Consider the following 14,716-nt stretch of genomic DNA (forward strand, 5'->3'; position numbering starts at 1 on the left):
AAAGCGTGTAATTTATTGCAATATTTATAAAAATGTGGATCACTACTGATTGCGGTGGTGCCTCTCCCCTGAGTATTCACCTGCTCCTTCTCATGCTACGTAGCGTGGGTCAGTGATGTCACTGGGCCGAGCAATTCGATTGGCTGCCCATGCAACACTATAAGGAATGCTAGAAACGTGTCGCTTTGTGCAGCTTAATTTTAATAGTGTGCATATGTGTAAAAATTTGCACGCCCTATGAAACATATACAAAAATTCAATACTAAATGTATATGTTACTTCAAACCAGGGGTTGGGTAAGCATTAGAATCGAATAAATACGGTGCCTTTCCTTGGTTGTTGATATGCTATTCGTAGACGTCAACAGCTGTCTTTCATAGGCATCACATTTCCTGCTAATAGATAGATTTAGTTTAACAGTGTAATAGCAACGTTACGGGAAGTACAGTGTTACCGTTTCTGCCAGCAAACTTTTGCGAGAAGTGGATTTTAGTTTAGCGTGATAACGTTGTTTACATCCCAAGGCTGTTATTCTATTATGTTTTAACATTTAGCATACATCGACGGGGCACGTAACTTAATTTATCTATTTGCCAAACATTGCATGTGCATACAAAAAGTGCATGAAGCAGTGCAATGAGGACCAGGACTGCATTGCATGTGTCGTGTCGCTAACCGTAGCTTCCTATATATTTTCCATACCTGCTGATAGGTGGCAAAATCAGTACAAGCCAGTCATCGCGCCTAGCTCTCGACCTCGCCTCTATGCCGCTGCCATCCCAGAAGTTTCTCTGTTTAGGCCTCCAAGCATTCTAAATGTGAAGCTATCTGGAAAACTGCAAAGTAATCCATAATGCTTTGTTGCTGAAGAGGCCTGAGATCAAGCGAAAGCCATTTTACACACTCATTTGCTACGAATGAAGTGGATCGTGCAACAGAAATCCCCAATTCTGCTCGAAGTGGGTGGCCGCAACTGCTGCCATGTTGGCATGCTATTTATGTAATCTATATAAAGCTAGTAACAATAAATTCCTTAAAAATGATGTACGTACGCTAAATGTTATGGGTCATTTGGTGTTTTGCAGATGTGCATTTTGAGCTCATAATTTCCCTAAGCCCGCTATTAGGTGGAGCTAATGCAATCTAATGGGAATTTCTTGCTTATGACTGTTTCAAAAGTGGGGCCCTTTATTGTAAAGATTGTTTTCATTTCCTTTTCTTTGTGCCTTGGTCATTAGAGTGTACAGAGGTTTACCTCTACCCGTAGCGGGAATCTCGCCAATTTCCTCGTGACTAGATAAAGAAACTAACGTCTTTCTTCATGCAGCTCTGCACATGTGTGGGATGCCAAGGCTTACCAATGTGGATCAGAGCCCTGGAGTTGCCACATTGTACAGCCATCAAGAAGATAAGGTAAGTGCTGCCAGGCAGCGTAATGGTCATTGCACATTTGCACTATTATTGTGATTAGTATTCTTAGGGTACTTAATGCACTTCACTGGGTGTCTGTCTGTCTGTGTCTTAATGCTTTCCCGCCAACTTGTGTCGTTGCGTATGTGCTGCTCTTCAGTGAACCTCTTTGACACCGACTTGGGTGACTGGGTACGAGGCTTTGGTTATGCGCCGCTGTTCAGTGAACTCCTTGATGCCAGCTTGGGTAACCGTGTCTGTGCCACTGCGTATGTGCCGCTCTTCACTGACAAAAACAGATCCATCAAAATTACTTCAGTGCTTAGTGCAATCAGACCCAAGGCATGTACTTTGCAGTGGCACCCCTATCGTTGCATTCATTATGTCTCCGTTTGCACTACGCCCTCTTGAAAAGTTTATTTGGGTGTATATTCTTTGAAAAGCATTGCATTCATTTCAACATGTTGCTCAGCTTCTAGAAAAGGTGTTATAGGTGGCCCCTTCAAGGTAATGACCCTTATGGAGAGGAACAAGTCATTAGTAGCAGCTGATGTGGTAGCAGAAGATGGGACTGGGTCTGGCGAGCCACGCTGATGCCAGAACCGTACAGCAGAGCAGAGAACAACTGAGTAGACGAGGGCATTAGTGGTAAGGGGGGTGACAGTGTGTGTGATGGTGGCCGAGGGAATGCAAAAGCAGGTCAGTGGCTCGAAGTGTGGGCAGTGAGGTCAAGAGATGTCTGGCGAAGCGAAACAGAGCAGCTTGGCACGAATCTTGGCAATGACAGCTACGTGCTGTAAAATGGAGCCAATGACCGGAGTTTTGTGTGGATGCAAGCTGTCGTAGCTCTTGTCCACACAAAGTGGCTTGTTGGAACCAGCTATTTAGAGGCCGTGCTTCGTGTGCCTTTGTCTCTTGGCATTCTAAAAGTGTTTGCGAGTAACAAACCTGTCTGAGTATCCCTCTTAATATGCTTTTTTCATTTGGGTCAGGCATCCTTGTAATTCGTTAGCTTGATTGCCAACTGAGAATGCTTTCATCTGTAGAGGTGAGCTGCCCTCGAGACATCAGTGGCAGTTAAAATTGGTCACGTTAGTAAGCTCTGTTTATCTTATGTGCAGGATATGGCGGCAAACTCGATAACGAGTTTCTCTTTACCCACACTTCCAATTTGCTCATTCAGGACAGAAAAAAGGAACCTGCCTCTTGCTGCACTCATGGGAAGTCAACAAAACCTGTGCAGACTGAAACCTCATGGCTGTTCAGCAGCAGTGTAGATGTTGCAGTTGAGACATCAAGAACCATCGATGTGTGCAAATCAACCCAGACAACACCTGTTGCTGTCAAAGTGCACAGGTGGACAGAAACCACAGATCTCGTTGAATCCAAGGACAGCGACACTCATTTGCATGAGTTTCCTGGTAAGTGCTCACATTTGTCCCATGAACCTTAAGGTGTACACCCATACCTTGGTACACCAAAGCTGAAGCAGGAGCTGTAATTACTTAATTATATTCATTACATTGTTACATCCTTTATTGCCCTTTGCTGCAATATGAAGTAGAACCTCGTTCATACATTCTGAAAAAAGAAGTGAGAAAGAACGTACTAACCAGGAAAACGTATGATCCAAAGTAACAAAAAATGACAGACCCAACTGTTGCTGATGTTTACATATTGCAAAGCGACGCGTGGATTGTTGCGGCACGAGACACTGTTGTGCGTCGAGCTGGTGGTGTTCTGGTTGCCCCAGACGTGTCTTGTTGTTTTCTGATTGCGTGGTGTTTTAAGAGTGCGACGGGAAACCGAAACGAAATGGAGCTGGTGGGCGACGCCGGATGTCGCCAAAGCAAAACATGATGCCCTCGTCCCAACGCAGGAAATGGCGGTGCGTTTGGATTATTGCCTACTAGAAGCATGCAGTACGCTACCAACGGCGCTACGCACCATGTGCTGTAAAACAGATTGGTGAAGATGCTTATCGCAATAGGTTTGGCAGTGATAGCTGTGAATGCGGTGTGCGACGGCCTGGGCGGAGATTTGCAGGTACCGGAATAAGAAACTGTGCGTGCTGTCGTTTTCACGTAAGACAGGTGGTTATATATACATGGGATCTCACGGCCGGAAAACGTATCATACGATCGCAGTTTGGCGGCGTACTGAACATTGGTGCCGAAAATTGTGTTTTCCGGGAATGTATTAACTGCCAAAAAATGAGCCTAACTCTATTGGGTCATTTTTTGTCTTCTTGTTTGTGAACGTTGGCGCTGGGAAAATGTATCTTACAAGAACATACCAACGAGGTTCTACAGTGCAGTCCACTTAAACAATACCAAGAAGAATAAAAAATCTGATCGTTATAACTGATCATCGCTATATCTGGACTGCCGTTAAAAAAAACACTGCCGAACATACTCTTGTAGCTCCGAAACCAAATTTGTCACTTACAATAAAAAATTTACATCCTAGAAATTTGGGTGTGAAAAATGAAACGTTTATTTATACTTTTAAACAGCATGTCAAGCGTTGGGCTCGCTGAAGTAATCGGATATCTGCACCTGCTTTCGCGGAAGTTTCAGGTTCACAATCACGTGTGCATTGAGTTCAGTGGCTGTGCGAACAGTGACGAGTATAATTTAGCATGCTTGAAATCATTGAGCGACTCTATCGATGACAGTGCACTTTGCATGAACATTGGGGTTGGTGTCAAAAACGGGCCACTGTCAGTCTTGTCGTCACTGCCGCTAGTGTTGTCACCTATGTTGCACAATGCCACTGTCTTTCGCGACAATGTTTGCCCCATCAGAGATTCTTCACTGAATGAGGCAGCACTATCTGCACTCATAAACTCCTCTATCAAAGCACCACCTATTTTATCGCTAGTAGTGACCTGCTCCCAGAGTTCGGTAGTGTCAGTGGCTGCTACCATGTTGGTTTCACACGTGGGGGCTTTCGCCCTGGTGCACAAAGCCCGCCGTTTCCGTTGATTGGCATGGTCACTGGTTCTAGCTTTCATGATCGGGGTGCTCGCAGTGTTCAGAATCGTCAATGTCATCGACTGCGCGAGCTCGTGCTTTTTAGTCTTGCAAAATTTGCAGCTTTGTCTCAAGCGACACAGCTTTGCGCCTTGTTGGCGTACCTACCACTGCTTCTGCGGCACATTTCTGTGCTCGCCGAGGAACAGAGGGAGATTGCAGAAAGGGAGTGCAGGCGCGGTGACCATACCAAACCATAACAAATTCCTATCGCTATCAGTACTTCGCCTTTTGTGCGAAATGGTGGGGGAATTTTTTCAGGAAAATTCACTCAAATATGGCGTGCATTAGAAATGGGTACAAAAACCACAATATGGACACCACAATATGTAGTGTCCAAATTCTACTATTCATTCAATCAGGATTCCCGCCTCCCAACTTCGAAGGCAATCTCTTTTACCCCACTGCAGGTGCTAGCCCCCCTTGTGAGCACCGGAAGTTTTTCTACACCACCTGTAGTTGGTGTCCAAATTTGCAGGATTGCTTTCATTTCCTGTTCTTCCTTCCCTGGTCATTACTGTGCACAAAGGTTTACCCTTATCCATAGCAGGAATTCCACCAATTTGCTCATGATGAGACCCAGAAACTTAACGTCTTTCTTCATACAGCTCCACATGCATGCAAGATGCCAAGGCTTACCAACATGGATCAGGGCCTTGGAGTTGCCACGTTGTACAGCCATCAGGTAGATCGGGTAAGTGCTGCCAGGCAGCTTAATGGTCATTGCACATTTGTACATTGCATTGCAACATAAAGCAACACTAAAGGCCAATGTTAAGTCAACATGGACTGTTAAAATGCCATTCCAGAAGCACCACGGTGCTTGCTTCATGCCAAGAAAAGACTTTGTTTAAGAGAAAACCATGTCTGAAAGGTCCGCATACTTCTGGCGCAATTCAAATCACTCGACCCTGAGTGGTGTCGTTCCTCTCCCTCTAAGTGTGCCATCCTCTGCATTTGCAGCAATGTGAAAGCACATGTGTGGGTTACTCCACTAGCCCTGCAGCTTTTCGAACCCTGTATAATGGAACATGCATTGTGCGCTGGTGCACCAATACAAGCCCAGGAAGATTATTCCGTGTTCCTAAAGACAACAGGTGAGTATGCAGTTTTTGTCCTGGCTTTTGTTTGTGCTAATGTGAGTGCAGCCATATGTAGCTGCTTTGCAGTGAGCTACCAGTGAATATATTAATATAGTAAGGCTAATTTGAGAAGAGCAAGATTGTGTTATAATATTATTTTATCAAAAAGCAACAAATATGAAGCACTTAGACATATAGCTTTACCTTTGCTTCACTCACCATTACATACAAACGCATTTGTGAGGCTCACGGTAGAAGTACCACAAATTGCACTGCGCCAGGAAAAACGACAAAACGAGCTCACTCCTGCACGATCCCTTCACTTTATCTCATTGGTGCTTTTCATTTTCCCTCACTGTTCCTGCAGAATGGAAGCTTTTCTAAAGTATGCTGAAATGCCACAGCTAATAGGGTTGCCCAAGGATACAGTACATCACTACAGAGTCTGCTCGGCGCACTTCACGGAATCGGACTACATGGATCCGGCGAAAACCAAGCTAAAATGGTCGGCTGTGCCATCCGTAAAGGATCCAGATGAGTCGAAAGGTAAGTGAGACAACAAGAATAAAGCTTTTATGGATCGGCTAGGTGAACCTTAGCTGACAGTGCACATTGCTTTATTATTTCGTCTAGATTGATGCATTTTGTGTATATTATACATCATGTTCCAAACGCTGGTTTTAACATTATTGAGCACAGTTATTGTGCAGCAGTGCTGTTCCATTTAAAGGGAAGCTGAAGAGTCTGTCGAATTCAATAAGACGCTCATATACGGATGCGGGAACCTTATAAACCATGAAGGTAAAATTTTGGGGGGATTTTTCACTTAGGAGCGACGCAATCGTCGGTTAAAATTGCGCTGTAGCTCCGCCCCCCGTCGAGCGCCGCGCGCTGCTGCTGACGCTGACGATGTGAGCGGTGACCGGAAACCGCGGCTTAGTGACGTCAACACTGGTGTTCCGCTCCTTCGCAGTCTCCGCGACCGTGCCTGACCGGGCTTATTTCTGCTTGCGTGCCGTCCCAATCTGCTTTGCTCAACCCTACATTCCTTTATTTGTGTGTATATAGGAGTGGTAGTTGACGTGCGCAGCATCAGTTGAACTTGTAGGCCGATCATGCCGGTGTTCTGTGCTGCCTACGCTTGCACGAACACCAGCGGCCGCGACGATGTTCCGATGTTCCATTAGTTCCTGCAAGACGAAGCTTTCAGCTAAGTGGGAGGCTGCTGTGAAGCGAAACAACTTCAAGCGCTCAAGAACAACAGTGTTTTGCTCCAACCACTTCCGTGACGATTACTACCGGAGTTTATCAATAATGCGTGCTTTGGGTTCTCCTAAAAAAATATAGTTAGCACGCTGAACGGAAGGTGCATGTTTATCGCCCACCATTGATGCAGGTTTCATCGCTAAGCGCCGCGAATTTTCTATTCACACGTGTGTTGTGAAACAGCCTGCATGCAGCTAGCATAACGCAGTGCAAGCGTAAAGTTTGCATGTGTTGGAAAGCCTGCTCACGCCATCACGCCAAGACGCTACGCTCCCCCTTCTCTCGCACACATAAGAAACCAACCATCTCACGTAGCCGACGGAATTCACGGGTTATGAGTAGTGTGCGGATGGCGTGCTATGAAGGTTCTATACTACACGTGCTACAACAGCCGGTAAACTTTTCCCGCGTTTAAACCGTCTGTGTAGATTGCTGACAGCTTTGGGGCAGCGCACAAATGCTGAAGATTGCATCACCGCTTACGTTCTACGAGGAGGCATGCAGGAACATAACACTAAAGTTGTTTGCCCGGAAACGTACTCACTGGAGCGCTGAATGCAGCTTAGCAAAAAACATACTCACCAAAGAACATTTCCAACGCAAGGAGATGCTAACACTTCGCCTTCGTTCGTGTGGAAAGCAGTGCTTGCACCAGCATTTTTTCCTTCTTGGAGAGGCCGGCTCTTTGCAATCGGCTGGTACATGTAGTATGCACAATTATGTACGTACGTGTAGTATGTACAAGTATGAACCCCTTACAAGTGATCTTGCACGCGACAGCGACAGCGCTACAAGCGAGGCGATGGCTGTCGCGTTCACTCGTCGTCTGCAAGCCGAACTCCACCCGAGCGACGGCTTTGAGCGACGACTTCCCGGTATGAGGGTAGCAATATACGAGCCGAAACTAGCGTGACGCATGCTTTATCAATTTAAGTTGATGTATTTTACTGAAGAAGGAGCACAAAATATTTCTGAATGTCTTGGACTAGGTTCTTATTCTTGCACGTGTAAAATTCTATAGTTTGCTCGTTCCGTGCGACAAACAGTAGTATTTGAGTAATGTACATCCAGTTTCGGCTTCGCACAATTCGCTAGTCGCTCATAGCATTTCCGGGCGACGAGATTTCTAGAAACGAGCGATCGAGCGACAACACCGAGCGATTTGTTCAAGCGACGGCCCGTTCTGTCACTCGAAGCCGTCGCCCGTCACCGTCGCTCGCAAAATCGTTCTCGTAGAGTTTGGACTTAACGCCGAACTCCTCAGAGAAACGCAAGCTCTTGAAAATTTCCGTGACCGTCTCAGCAAAACACCACCAAACTACTTTGCACCGTGCTTCGTGTGTAGCGGCAGCAGTCGGTCCGGATGAACACCATTGTTGACGTCACGAGGCGCCCGACCGATCACAGGCGGAAACAAGGCGCGTGAGCTGGGCGTGTCTGCTGCTGCACTTTTCGTCGAAATAAAATATGTTTGCGCTTTCTTTCGCTCAATTTCAATGCGATATTCGAATTCAGAGGGTTGAAAACCACGGCATACTGCTCTTCACTCATTTTTTCTGGAAAAGCTTTCAGCTTCCCTTTAACTGTAATGAAACTGTGTGCTTGTAGTGATAGCTCTAAGTTTTTTGTCAATCACTGTGTGGTGACCGGGAACACTTCACTTTTGAAGCTTCTTAGAAGGAAGAGCTGTACTGCAATCTGTGCAGACATGAATATATAGCTTTCTCTAAATACAGTTAAACATTGATATAACCAACTAGGTAAAATTGGCGATTTGCTTCATCCTATCGAAATTTTATTGTATAGAAATTCAACTTTTTATGCAAATAACATGTCACCGATCGATTTTTCTTGCACGGGAAGGGGCCGCAGTATTTTCTGAATTACCGTGCAGTCGAAAAAAGCAAGTTTCTATGAGCAAACAATTCGTTTTGATGAATTTGGGAGTTGGCAAGGAATGATACGGTTTCATGCCACATCGACACATCGACGGCAAGAGTTAAGCGAAGCCAACCATGCTTTCGCGTGCACTGGGACGGCACTAGTGTCAGATCTACTTGCTTATCGGATGACTGTTTTTCATTGACTAACAAATGTTATTGATCAGTGCAAGATGCACCTCCATGTAGCATAGAAGAACTTGTTGGGCAAGTTAGTGCATATTAGAAAACAAAAGGAGGTCCTTTATTGTAAAAATTGCATTCATTTCCTATTCTTTCTGCCTTTGTCATTAGCTTGCACAAAGCTTTACCCCTACTCATAGCAGGAATCCCACTTTCCTCATGACTAGATAAAGAAACTACCGTATTTACGCGAATCTAGGCCAACCCCAATTCTAAGCCGACCCCCTAAAGTCCGAAGCCAAATATATATATGTATGTCATTTATTGAATCTGAACGTGCAGAGCTCATTCAACGTCGTCGTTGCTGCTAGACTTGTTGCTGTGTTCCTTGTCACTGTCACCTTCAAACAATGCACTATCTTCGGTACCATCAAGCGCATTAGATATGCTGCACTTTTTAAAGGCGCGCACAATCAAAGTACCTGGCACTGTAGTGGCATCTCCTGCTTGGTTCTATCGTGATAACACTACGCCACACACCGATACGGCCAACACGACATAGGTCAAAATGGCGACCTCGCTTGTGTACGGTTGGCTGCTGGCATTGGCTAGTAGCGGCTGCGATACTCACTTTTCTAGATGGCGCTAGCTATACACCATATTTAGCAGTGTCAATGAAAAACTGATGCGTTTCTTAAAATCCTCGAATCTAAGTCAACCCTAGAATTTGGAATATGATTATTTGAAAAAAAAAAAAAACTATCGGCCTAGATTCGAATAAATACAATAACTTTCTTCATACAGCTCCACACGTGGGTGAAATGCCAAGGGTTACGAACATGGATCAGAGCCCTGGAGTTGCCACATTGTACAGCCATCAAGTAGATGAGGTAAGTGTTGCCAGGCAGCTTAATGGTCATCACACATTCATTCATTTGCACATTTGTGATTAGCATTCTGAGGGTACTTGATGCACTTTACAGGCTGTCTATCTGTGGTCTAAACGTCTTCCCGCCAACTTGGGTGTCACTGGGTAGTTGATTGTCTAATGGGTAGCGTATACCGCACTGCTGGGTTGAGGGAACAGTATTGGGAACAAACTGTTGGACCAATTTAATTAGGTTACTGGGTATGCGCAACTCTTAGTGAACCTCTTCGATACTGACTTGGGTGACTGGGCATGAAGCTTTTGTTATGTGCCGCTGTTCTGTGAACCCCTTTGATGCCAACTTGAATAACTGTGTATGTACCACTGCATATGCTCCGCTCTTCAATGACAAAAAGAAAAGATCCCTTAATATTGCTTTAGTCCTTAGTGGACTAAAACCCAAGCCACGTATGTCGCAGCGGCACCACTAGATTGCACAGCGGGTGCAGTGAGATAAACAGCTTGAGGGAGAAGGCCTATTGCATGCACATTTCAGTGTTTTATTTATTTACAGTACACCCTGCAGTGCCGAAGCATTACAGCAGGGGAGTGGGTACAACATAAAGAGACTAGCACGAGAATATAATCACACAAAAGGGAGGGATGACAAAGGAGCAATGCATCAAGATCGAAAAAAAAAAGTACATGAATAACAGTACAAGAGAAAAAAAGTACATTCAGTCTGCAGCCATTGGTTTGGAAGAAGATTGCAATCACAAATATTGATTAGCCTTAAAAATACATCCAGAGAGGCACTCACAACTTCAAATGGCAACTTATTCAATTCAGAAATACTGCAGGGAAAAAAAAAACTTCATAAAGTTCGTCTTGCAGAAAATCTCACGTATTTTGAAACTGTGGCCTCTTCTGTTTGAGATATAGTGGGGTGCTTTAAGGTATTTCAGCTTGTCAATGCCTGTCGCACCAGTGTATATTGCGTGCAGAAGTTTCAGCCGGTGCTTCCGGCGTCTTATCTGTAGCGGTTCTAGTGCGATGTGTTTCTTTATTGCTGTTATACTAACGTGTCTGAGTACTGAGTGTTGCCCCTTCACTGTCAGAAGTGTAGGGGCAAAGTGGGCTATGTGCCCCCTACCCCCCCCCCCCCCCCCCCCCCACACACACACTTTTGTAAGTGGGAACTTTTGGCTGCACAAAATCCAACAATACAACTGTCGAGTGCAAATTTTTTTGTGATTGCATTAGCTATGTAAGTAACGTTTTTATTTTTTGACGTAACCTCTTTTTGGGCATAGAAGATTGCTGTAGTGGAACAGCTGCCCCAATTGCACCAAGAGCGGCTCTTTGCGCCATCCTGCGCCAAACGGCATAAAAGCGAAACCCTCCTTCCATTAATGCTTCGCAGCGAGCGAATCTGAAATCAGGCATGAAGCTTTTAGTGAAATTTTCTACAGCTGCTTGGGCAATGTTTCTATTGGTTTTGTCTAAGAGATTCTCCTCTCCCTCTAAGTGTACCATCCTCCACATTCGCAGCAACATGATGGCACATCTGTGGATTGTTCCAATAAACCATCTGCAGTTCGACTGCCATATTACGGATCATGCATTGTGCGCTGGTGCACCAATGCAAGCCCAGGAAGATTATTCCGTGTTCCTAAAGACAACAGGTCAGCATGCATTTTTTGTCTCAGCTTTCGTTTGTGCTAATCGTGTGTGCAGCCATACGTAGCTGTCTTGCAGTGAGCTACTACTGAATATATTCGTACAATACAGCTGATTTGAGAAAAGAAAGATGGTGTTATAATATTGTTTTATCAAAAAGTTGCGAATATAAAACACTTGAGACGTATAGCTTCACCTTTGCTTCACTCACCTTTACTTAAAAAAGTATTGATGAGGCTCAGGGTAGAAGTACCGTAAATATCACTGTGCCAAGACGACAAAACGAACTCACTCTTGTGCAATCACCTTACTTTATCTTATTGGTGGTTTTCATTTTCACTCACTGTTCCTGCAGGATGGAAGCTTTTCTAAAGTATGCTGAAAGGCCACAGCTGTTTGGGTTGCCCAAGGAAGTAGTACATTATTACCGAATCTGCTCGGCACACTTTATTGAATCGGACTACATGGACCCCGCGAAAACCAAACTTAAATGGTTGGCCGTGCCATCCGTAAAGGCTCCAGATGAGTCGAAGGGTAAGTGAGACAAGAAAAAAGCTTTTATGGATGGGCTAGGTGCACCTTAACTGACAGTGCACATTACTTGATTATTTCATCTGCATTGATGCATTTCATCTGCGTTACACATCACGTTCCAAATACAGTGAAACCTCGTTAAACTGTAGTTGGCCGGAGCTCGAAAAGGCAGTACTGCTTAACCCAAATAGCACGAGATCGCCCACTTACCTGTCAAAAACAGAACTCGGAGAGAGTGCGATGAAAGGGGGAAAAAAACATGCAGTGTTTATTCACTTGCGCGACGAAAGAGTTATTTTCGTTTGATGCCGTGGCGGCCTAGCAGCGACAACAGCGGCCTGTCGTCGGCTCAGTCATAATTGACTCATTTGCGCAAGATGCGCGAAGCAGCCAGTTGAAGTAGAGAATTCCAATCTGGATCGGGCTTGATCGTGACCAAAAGTGTTCACTGGTATTACTGAAGCTGCGAGCCAGCTTTTCAGCCAGCCCCCTCTTCTCACCAAGCACTCGCATGGCAGACTTCTCATTGATGTTGCATGTTCTCCGTCCATGCATGCGGTAGCGCTGCAGAAGTCACGGGGGGCACCTTTTTCATTGCAGGGTGCTGTTCTCGTCGCGGCGATTGCATTCACGAGGCTGACGTAACGCGCAGCTTCTGCCACTGTCAGGCCTGAATCGTCCGTGCTGTCGCTTTCCGTGTCGTCCTCGTCACTGTCGCTGATCGACACTTTGGCAACAACAGAGGCAACGACGGCGAAAAGTCGAACCTTGTAGCCGACATCTCTTCGCGGTCGCAGCAGCACTGCCGAGTAACTTCTTCGAATTCTAGATGCCACACACCGTAGCCAACAGTAGATCCTTGTCGTGTGCCAGCGCCGCCTTCTTCGTGTCACGTTCGCTAGCACGAACGATGTCTATTTTTTCTTCTATGCTGAGCACTCGGCGTCTTTTTATCCGAGCTTCGGCATCACGCAAGTCCTTCTTTGCACGACGCCACAACGCTTTCTATCGTGGCGCCGAAATGATGTTGATGTTGATGTAGCTTCAGGCGCAAACGCACTGGGTGCTTGAAGGCCGTTCCGATTTCTGAGCTTGTTGTTCTGCCGGGCCGCTCGATGGAGACGACGCACCGCTGTGATTATGTGACGAAAAGTGGAAACACTATGTGTTAACCGATATGTACGCAATAAACTGGTATGGTTTATGTGGATAGAAAACATTATTTTCAATGGCCGCTGAGTCGGCAATTTGACTTAACTACTTTTAAAACGAAACAAGCGGGTACGATTTAACGAGGTTTTACTGTACAGGTTTTAACATTAATGAGCGCATTTATCTTGTAGCAGTGTTGTTCCATTATCTGGAAAGAAAATGTGTGCTCGCAATGACAGTTGTAGCTTTTTGTCATTCACTGTGTGGTGACATGGAACACTTCACTTTTGAAGCTTCTTAGACAGAATATCTGTATTGCAGTCAGTACAGATGTGAATATAGCTTTAAGTCTGCTTTTAGGCAATGGAGTGAGCTATCACCCATTCACTTCACCATTCACTTCTCCCATGAGCAATTTTGCTTCATGAATGCTTTAGGCTGCAGTAAACTTGTTCATCTGCACATGGTTGTAAAAATGCATGAAATGTTGTAATGTAACTACAGGTTTTTCTGCTTAAATTAATACAAGCGCCTGATAATTTAATCCCAGTGCCAAATAATTTAATATACACACTACATGCTTTAATACTAATGCTAGTGAATGTAATCCAAAACAAAGGTGCATTTGAGGAGGTGTTCTAGGAAGTTCAATATATTGACGAGATATTATAATTTTGCGTAAACCAAACATAACCGAAGAGTCTTGTTAAAGGGCGTTGTCATGTGACAACAAAAATGCCTTTCCTGCACGATACATCATCAAAATAATGCACTGTTACGGACATTGTATTATTGCTATGAACAGGTCATGCAAAAAGCAGCTATTTGATAGCTTTGCTGACATGCATTGAAACAAAGGGGCCTTCAAGAACAAACCATTGATTTCTAAGGCTGTTAAAAACAGGCTGAAAAGAGCATTATGTGACATCTGATAATTTTGTTTTCTACAAGCCCCATTGGCATGCATATCAAATGAACGAGCTTCGAACGATGTCTACGATTATTAACCACGTCGCCCATCCCAGATCTTGTGGAAGAGGGTGTCACGGGATCTCAAGTAACATTTGCCAGCCTATTCCTGATGGAGCAATGCTGGGGTTGAATGCAAGGACTCAATTTCAATAATTATTTTCTCGCTTAAAACAAAAATTGTTCTGATTAAACTGTCAGAAATAAATGCCATTGAATGGTACTGTGCAACTTACTATTTTCATATTTTTACTACGACCACCTCACTATGCAATTGACGGCTGAATGTGCTTCCAAAAGCTAATTTTTTCAAGTTTGAAATTTTTTACTCACTCCCGTTACGTTTTTTGATCTCTGAAACATTTTCATCAGCTTCTTCACCTTCTGGACACCTTAGAGAAATAGCTGGAATGACTACTGTCAGAACATAAAATTTCGTAAAAAATTTTGAATTTCCACCTTTTTGTATCTTCCGTGTTATATATTAAAACAAAAGTAAAACAAAATCAGTTCACGTTCATATATATAAAAGAGCAATCTCTTTTATATGTATGAAAAAAGTTTCATAGTCATCGGTAAAAATGCTTATTTTGTGCAATTTTTTAATTCGTTAGGCTGGGTTTTGCGACCACTTGCAAACTTAATATGGTGGCCACA

The 14,716-nt window shown here is 44.4% G+C and overlaps 1 protein-coding gene across 1 annotated transcript in view; it reads left to right on the plus strand.

Annotated features, from left to right (window-relative positions):
* LOC142564170 (uncharacterized) overlaps nucleotides 1-14,716 on the plus strand; it is a 41,089-nt gene that overhangs the window by 15,524 nt on the left and 10,849 nt on the right. The window contains exons 7-14 of the mRNA XM_075675060.1: nucleotides 1,328-1,413; nucleotides 2,594-2,831; nucleotides 5,054-5,139; nucleotides 5,409-5,542; nucleotides 5,895-6,073; nucleotides 9,661-9,746; nucleotides 11,276-11,409; nucleotides 11,760-11,938. Of these exons, the coding sequence (XP_075531175.1) occupies nucleotides 1,328-1,413; nucleotides 2,594-2,831; nucleotides 5,054-5,139; nucleotides 5,409-5,542; nucleotides 5,895-6,073; nucleotides 9,661-9,746; nucleotides 11,276-11,409; nucleotides 11,760-11,938 (1,122 nt within the window). The remainder of the gene's footprint in view (nucleotides 1-1,327; nucleotides 1,414-2,593; nucleotides 2,832-5,053; nucleotides 5,140-5,408; nucleotides 5,543-5,894; nucleotides 6,074-9,660; nucleotides 9,747-11,275; nucleotides 11,410-11,759; nucleotides 11,939-14,716) is intronic.

This window comes from Dermacentor variabilis, chromosome 11 (assembly GCF_050947875.1).
Source record: "Dermacentor variabilis isolate Ectoservices chromosome 11, ASM5094787v1, whole genome shotgun sequence".
Classification (NCBI taxonomy): Eukaryota; Metazoa; Arthropoda; class Arachnida; order Ixodida; family Ixodidae; genus Dermacentor; species Dermacentor variabilis.